General features: G+C 43.7%; 1 protein-coding gene across 2 annotated transcripts; it reads left to right on the top strand.

The window, feature by feature from the left end:
* The first annotated feature begins 3,156 nt into the window (after window positions 1–3,156).
* cited4b (Cbp/p300-interacting transactivator, with Glu/Asp-rich carboxy-terminal domain, 4b) lies at window positions 3,157–6,004 on the top strand. Of its 2 annotated transcripts, none has more exons than XM_046045654.1 (2): window positions 3,157–3,395; window positions 4,299–6,004. In XM_046045654.1, exon 2 carries the CDS (start codon window positions 4,328–4,330, stop codon window positions 5,105–5,107), a length of 780 nt encoding a protein of 259 aa, XP_045901610.1. In that variant the 5' UTR covers window positions 3,157–3,395; window positions 4,299–4,327; the 3' UTR covers window positions 5,108–6,004. The 2 variants fall into 2 exon arrangements, with proteins under 2 accessions (XP_045901610.1, XP_045901609.1); XM_046045653.1 differs by having other exon boundaries at window positions 3,161–3,395; window positions 4,319–6,004.
* Window positions 6,005–7,601: the final 1,597 nt, after the last annotated feature.

Below are 7,601 nucleotides of genomic sequence, written 5' to 3'. Positions count from 1 at the left end.
TTTCTCCCCCTCCCTCCCGTCCAAAGTCCCTTACCCACACCACAGTATGTTTGAGTCAGACCCTCCCCCGTTAGCCTTGACTCAGGCTTATTGCGCTCTCTCAGCTGCTCTGCTGAACAGTGACTGTTGATTGGTGGTTGAGACGAAGAAGGAAGCCTTGGGAGTATTTATAGAGACTCTCTCATTTACCAGAACAATAACAACCCTCCCCCACACATTGAGAGGGAGAGAGAAAGAGAGAGAGAGAGAGAGAGAGAGAGAGAGAGATTTCACATCTCAGGGGAAATATGCATACTGGGACACCCGTTGAATAAGGTGACTGTCCATTCATGTTGATGCTGTTGTGCAATGATAACAGAATAGGTTGTGATTCATATAGTTTATACAGCTCATAGGTGTAAACTTCTGGGATGTTCTGAGAAGTGTGTTATCAATTTACATTTTATACTTCAAGCATTTAGGTAATTGTGTTAGTCTGGTTGACTCATGAGAGTTCCACAACTAAAAAGGCTTAAAGTCATGGATCACCACAATTGGAAGCAGCAGAGAAAAATGCACACAATGAGTATTTGTTTTATCTGAGATAAGACAACACATTGTATATCAGGAATTTGCCAGCTGATGCAAGTGAAACCAATTTGTTTTAAGGATGTGGCAGCATTTCCTGTGTACTTGGTCATATGGCCCCACCTCTATTAACCCACATGTCTGTACCAGACATAAAGCTCTATACATTGCTAACATTGGCATCAATTACTGGCAAAGCCAGTGTTGGGAGGACTAGTCAGGTAGGTAGTATCAAGTCACCTAGTCTTAGATTAGTGGTTGGTGACTGATTAAAAATGACTCGGGTGATCAGTGTCTACTACTGTTGCTCATAGTGTGAAGGGTAGCTGTCTATCTAATCGTCTAAAGCTCAAACAAACTTAGCAATACTATTATCAAGCATTGCAGTGGTAGAGATACTGTGCAGAAGGGTATGTCCAACAGCCTGCCAGATGGAAAATCTTGATCTGTCTTGTTCCAAATTTGGTTTGGGATGTTAAGTTTCTAAAAGCCCCTCTACTCCCAAGCACCAGGGATGAAGTTGGTAGGCAATGCAACATCCTTTGTGCAGAACATCATTCTTCCACTCCGCTCCACCCCAGTGCTGCTGTCCAAGGGCACTTTCCACATACTCTCAGACCCTGTTGAGGAGCAATGAACATTAGCCTCTACATTTCTAAAGACTGTCTGTCAGCTCCCTTGATGTCTGACATAGAGGGCCTGGAAGCAGCAGTTAGATGTTTTTATGGCCAACTCCATAATAGCTAGGAAGTTGTAAGGTTGCTGGAAGTAGTGCGGTCACATCGCACAGCGAGAATCATGCACTGACAGATGGTTGCAAACAAGCTCAAGTAGGAAGGGCAGAGTTGTACTTCTTACAAAGCAGTCATTGGCTACATTGTTGTCTGCTGTCAGGAATGCTGAGGCCCTTTATAGAGGGAGGTCATCCGAGGTTGAAAAAGCTCATACTGATGTGCTGGGAATAATTTGAAGTTAAGCTACTAATTCTTTAGACCCTGTTTGAAGGTGAAACCCATCTGCAACAGCAGCATTTTTATTGCATGTTTTACTGTGTGGCACAGGGGTATGTCCAAGTTGGGAATGGAAGCAACACCAGCCTATTGCTCCTACTAAAACATGAGCTCACATGAGCTCTCTCTCTTGCTCTTTATCCCTGAAATAAAAACGCACATGCAGACTCGCACATAAGCACAGAAATCAATACATGGCTCAAGGCAAGATGTGTGAAGGCTCCTCCCCCAAACCATAGACTACAGCCAGAGATGTGGATAAATCTGTGAAACATACACTGTAAACAGAAAAACAGCCTTAAATGGGTATGACTGCAGTGTATCCTCCATCTAATTACAACAACACAAGCCTGTTCAATGGATATATAATTATGAAATGCAAAATGCATATCTTCCACCAGAACCATGGCTGATTGGGATTTCATGCAAATATCTTGGGTTGTAAGCAGGCACAGTGATGTGATTGGTGAGCTCCAGAAGATTTGGACACATTCCCTGCACTCGCAAATGCAGGCAATGGATAAAAATAAAGACTTCAAGACCAGTTTTGATGCATTTTAAAATGCATGTCATATTGTCACAGACTGCAGTAACCTCTTATAAGAGTGCTCATCTCAGAACAACAGAAATATATGTTAATTCTGTGTTTTGTTTGGACTCACTGGCTGTGTGAATTTCTCAGATAGTGCCCACACCTAGGAGTGGCTTATTAGCACTAGTTTAAAGTAGCTGGACAATGACAAACCTGCTAGTGGTTGACCATTTATAGACAAATTCCCTGGACAATAGATTGGCTCACTCTCCCAAAGTGGTTCCATTCATTTGCAACTGCAGGCAAGAGGTCATTGTCTTGAAGTGGGCAATCAAGGGGTGTTTGCATCTGCAGTGTGGAAGGACACACACACACTGATACAGAAACATACACACGTGCCTGCATCCATAGTCCATACACGTAAATGAGGCAAACACACACCCATGCACGGCAGTAGCTACGCTGCCGCTGCAGCTAGTGTGGCCTAGAATAGCACACAGGCAACATTCCTCTGCCCTCCCTCCATTGCCTCGCTGCACACAGCAGACTGGTGGGTCACATGGACCAACAGTGATCTCAGTGATCTTGGAGATGAAGTGTACATGCACATACTAGGGTAACACTCTTGCTACACAAACACACACACCACACACAAAGGCCAAATAGATAAGTAGGTGCAGACAAGTTGGGAACACGAATTTCAATTACATACATGCTTAAATCATAGAAACAAAAAATATATTAATAGCCTTCTATCTATCTATCTATCTATCTATCTATCTATCTATCTATCTATCTATCTATCCACTTAATGACAGTCATTGTATTGTCCTAATTCAACCACAACAGCAGCAGTTACTTATGAAGACAAACAAGATGTCCAAATACTATTTCAAAAAGAAACAGTGGGGAGGAGGGTATTTAAATTGGCTACTGTGTCACAGCTCTCCAATAGCCCTTTTTCTTCCTACGCCCATGCACAATTATATTAAGTAGGGCCAATAGGAACAAAGAAGAGGCAGGACCGAGGCTCCACCTCTCCCCGACTGCTTTCCTCTGAGCTTTTTAGATGTACATAATCCCTGAGTTGACCCAGAAAATAGGCAGTCGTTTCAAGATCTGATGCGGCAGTCTTTGTGCACACCGTCCCCGCTTGGGCATGAAGCGTAACCCTGTGGAATACATACTGTAATTTAGAGGAGATTCGCCTTGCAGAGGAAAACTGTTTTTAAAAGACCGAGCGGAAGCAAAGTCGCGCAACTTTGTGAAAACGGTCGCGGATACGGGTATGTGTTTTTTTTTAATCGGATTTATTTGTTGGAGAAATTGGGATTTTGGTTCGTGTTGGTCTCAGGGGCTGCTGCTGCTGCTCCATTGTTTGCATTCCCTTGTTTCAAATTCGAGATTAACAAAATGGACAGTAGTAGGATACAGTGCATTAAATCATCGAATATAAACATTTAAACAAATCGATACAAAGTAATAGCAGAAAACCGAAGCCGTTGGTGTATTATATGCCTTGTTGAAATGTGGTGATTCAGCTGTTGGGGAGATGTTGCATGATGTCAGTGTTCTTTGTTGCAACCTTACGTGCGTAAAATGTAACAGATTTTTCTGCCTCAGCTGACATGCAACATGGATGGGAATTAAGCTATGCATTCCGCGATGCATGCATTTTCCTCTGTTTTGTCGATCTGTCGTGCATGAATTATCTGGCTGAAAAATGTACCCAAACAATGTAAGTTAACCTGTAATTTCAACCTGCGCGTTCATTCACTGGCACAAAGAGGGGATGTTTTAGGAAGACTAAACGCAAAATAAGGGTTTCAGGGATTGCCAATAGCTAATATTTTTCCGGAAGCGTTTTCGATGGTTTAACTTGAGGTGGATTTGTGACATTACAAAGAAAATTGCATCTTTGTTTCTGTTCAATGAAGGTGAATGCTGTGGTCTCTATTATGTCAATTGGCTGGATATTATATAGTTTTGGACCACAGCGATGTAAAATCTATTGCACTGCACATCTCACACATGGCAACATTAACACAATTGTTGTGTACTTAACTAGTTTGGTTCAAATGGACAAGGACAATGTTCCTTCCATGAGTCTTAATCTTGCTGCACCTCCATAAATGTTTTTAACCTACTGTTTCCAAACATAATGTCTGCCCCTTGCATTGTCCTGACAGTGTCTCCTCTCTGCTCATAGACAGGAGGCATGGCAGACCATCTGATGATGCCCATGAATCACAGCTCAGCGGGCGCCAGTCTCCACGGTTACAGGATGGGCATGAATGGCGGCCTGCAGGCAGGTCACCAGCAGCATGCCAACCAGCAGGGCATGCGGGCGCTACCCAATGGCCAGATGATGCACTACGGTGGCGCCCAGGCCAACATGGAGACTGCCATGCGGCAGCGGCAGGGCATGGTGGGTGGACCCATGAATGGACAGCTGAACGGGGCCCAGATGGGTCATCACCAGATGACCTCTGGTAACATGATGTATAATAGTCAGCCCCAGCAGCAACATCATCCTCAGCAGCAGCATCACATGCATCCGCAGCAGCACCAGCACCAGCACCAGCAACAAGTCCAGCAGCAGCAGCAACAACAACAACAACAACAACAACAACAACAACAGTTCATGAACGGAGGGTTAACATCCCAGCAACTCATGGCCAGCATGCAGCTTCAGAAACTCAACACCCAGTACCATGGGCACCCACTGGGGCCTATGGGTGGGAATCACATGGGGCCCACGACCCAGTACCGTATGAACCCAGCCCAGCTGGCTAACATGCAGCACATGGCTGGGCCGGCCCTGGCCCTGAACGGCATGGATGCAGATATGATTGACGAGGAGGTCCTGACCTCACTGGTCATGGAGTTGGGCTTGGATCGGGTCCAGGAGCTGCCAGAACTCTTCCTGGGCCAGAATGAGTTTGACTTCATCTCAGACTTTGTCAGCAAACAGCAGCCCAGCACTGTTAGTTGCTGAGAGGACCTGATTTGCAAAGAGGCACAAATGGAGACAGAAGAGTGGGAATTGTCCAGGAGGGATGAAGAGTGCTCATCTTTTCACTTTTTATTTAGTGAGCACCTCCCTGTTCAACTATAAGCCAGGTGTGGCGCAGGATGCACGGAAGAGAACTCTGGATATCCACAGAGAACAGACAGTTCTCGAGTCTCACATGTGTTAATGGCCAGAGGGTGGCTGGCTTTAAGGCCTAGTGCCACATCTCCCATTTCCTGAACATGAATGTAATAAAGAAATTCTTAAAAGCCACTCTGAACAACGCTATGACACTGTGTAGTTTCCAAGCCTGGACTCCATGACAGTTTACCAGTAAAAGGTGTATTTATTTATTCCTATCTGAGAAAACTGATATAAAGAACCATATTGTCCATTTTGGGAACCAAGTGGTTTTAATGATCCCCCCCAGAGATTAGGATGGGGGAGAAAAATTAAATTAAAGTTCTCTGCTCATGATTTTTTTCCCCCATTCCTTTTGGCCTAGTATTAAAAATAAGCTGAGATGACAGGGTCATCTAAAAAGAGCCTGGATTTTCTATCACAAAAGTCAGTCATGACAGTACAATATTATCTCATTTGAATGGGAGTCTCATCTGGATCTTAAAAATGGTTCGCTTTTGGTAAAGTGCTGCCTTTTTAGATGTGATGTTCTCAAAAAGTATCTACTGCTTGTACTCTATGAAGCTGTATAACTCCAACAATGTGGACATGTTGGTGATCTATTGGAGATGTAGAACCGCCTTAATTGCGCAGAATCTTATTTATTGGTTGTTTATATTGTCCCCTTTTTTGTGGTCAAGATGGGGGGATGGTCTTTGTGAAAGGGGTTTTGAGGATCAATAAAGATGGCCTGGATAGAAATGTGGCCTGCTTTTCTATTCATTGCACAGTTTTTCCCCCGGGCAGTGGAGAGCTAGCTAAGTGCTTAAGTTAACCTGTGGGTGAAGGGAAACCTCAGTTCCCTTAAAGTCTGGGGTGGAGACATTTAAACAGATAAAATATTTATGCTTTTTGAGAAGGATATATACTCTACTCCAAACCTCCTGGGTTTTCAGTATCACATTGTTTCCTCAATTTGTCATTTTCACTACTCAGAAGGCACAGTGTCACTGATAACAACATGATTGACATGTAGTGATAATTACATGTTTCTCTGCAAGTTAGCAAAGGAGGAGCTGTGTTATATGTCAGTGTAAATCTGATATGACATTCCAGGTAGTGATATCCAAATGGGACTTATTATTTCAACATTTCTTTCTTGGTGGTCATCAAAGCAAATGCCATGGCATAGGTGGCAAAACTGTGTAAAATAGTCCTTCAAAGTGTTGTGAGCTTACAAAAGCAGCATTTGAATAACTGGTTTCTTGACTGCACCCCAAACGTGTGTGTGTGTGTGTGTGTCTGTGTGTGGTTGGGGGAAGTGAAAATGACTAAAGAATGCTTACCATGATGGGGGTTTAACTGACTTAAAGCTTGTAAGTCCGGACTCCAAGACAGTGCTGCTTTCCCCAGCTCACCCAGTGGATGGTCAGAGAAACTAGCTTTTGGCTCCAAACAGTAACTTTGAACAAATTGACTTGTTCAAATTCAAAGCAACTCCTCTCCAGTCTAACCCACAGCCAGTTGGAGGAGTAAAAAAATTTCTCTCGTAAAATAGCATTCATTATGAAATTTAAGGTAAAGAGATTCTCTGTGGTGGCTGAGTTTGTTGGATTGTTTTGTGCCTTCAGGCTATGAAAATGCGTGATTGAGGTCATATTTGGGAATGCCATCCCCACATTTAGCTTTTCACATTGTCAACAAAGGCATCTTTAGCGGCATCATGAGTAACGAGGGGAAAATGAGAGCACTGTTGTTCACAACCAGGAATAGTGTTTGCTTATTGCTCAATTTTTGAGTTGACGCTCTGTTATGTCATCTATTTTCATTTGTCCCGTTGTGTTAAAAGGCTGATGTGTTCAATTTGAAAGGTGGTATCATGGATGATCCAAACTGAAATATCTTTCCCTGAATGCAGGCTTGTTTCAAGTAACAAAGACTTGCTTAAGGGTGTGTGTGTTTGTGTGTATTTTCTTGGCTTGACACTGTCAAGAGAATGGCTCATAAGTAGGCCAACAGCCTTGGCACAGTGCTCAGTAACGGTTGCAGGTCCCTTGTTCATTGCCAATGAGGGTGAGCTGGTCTTCTGGTGTGTGGCACATGGGTCATGATGGCACACTGTCAGAACTGTGTCTCCTCATATATCTTATAATTGTATGCTGCACTGTGAGCTCCTTGTTTAGCCCCAATCAAATGCAGAGGTTTGGTTTCTTGATTGTGACTACATAGACAAATGGCTAACTACGCCAAACAGTCCTGTTTGCTCTCCTGAATCCCTTGTTATGACTGCCGCCTGCCTCACAGAGGCCAGTCTAGACTCATGCTAAGCAGGGTGGGACTCTTGGAGACGTTTACAGTT

This window comes from Micropterus dolomieu, linkage group LG03 (genome assembly GCF_021292245.1).
Source record: "Micropterus dolomieu isolate WLL.071019.BEF.003 ecotype Adirondacks linkage group LG03, ASM2129224v1, whole genome shotgun sequence".
Lineage (NCBI taxonomy): Eukaryota > Metazoa > Chordata > Actinopteri > Centrarchiformes > Centrarchidae > Micropterus > Micropterus dolomieu.
The sequence above is the reverse complement of the archived record's forward strand: the minus strand, read 5'-3'. Positions and strand labels throughout refer to the sequence as shown.

Coding starts and splice junctions, on each gene's coding strand:
- cited4b (XM_046045654.1), top strand. CDS start 4,328: ATGGCAGACCATCTGATGATGCCCATGAATCACAGCTCAGCGGGCGCC.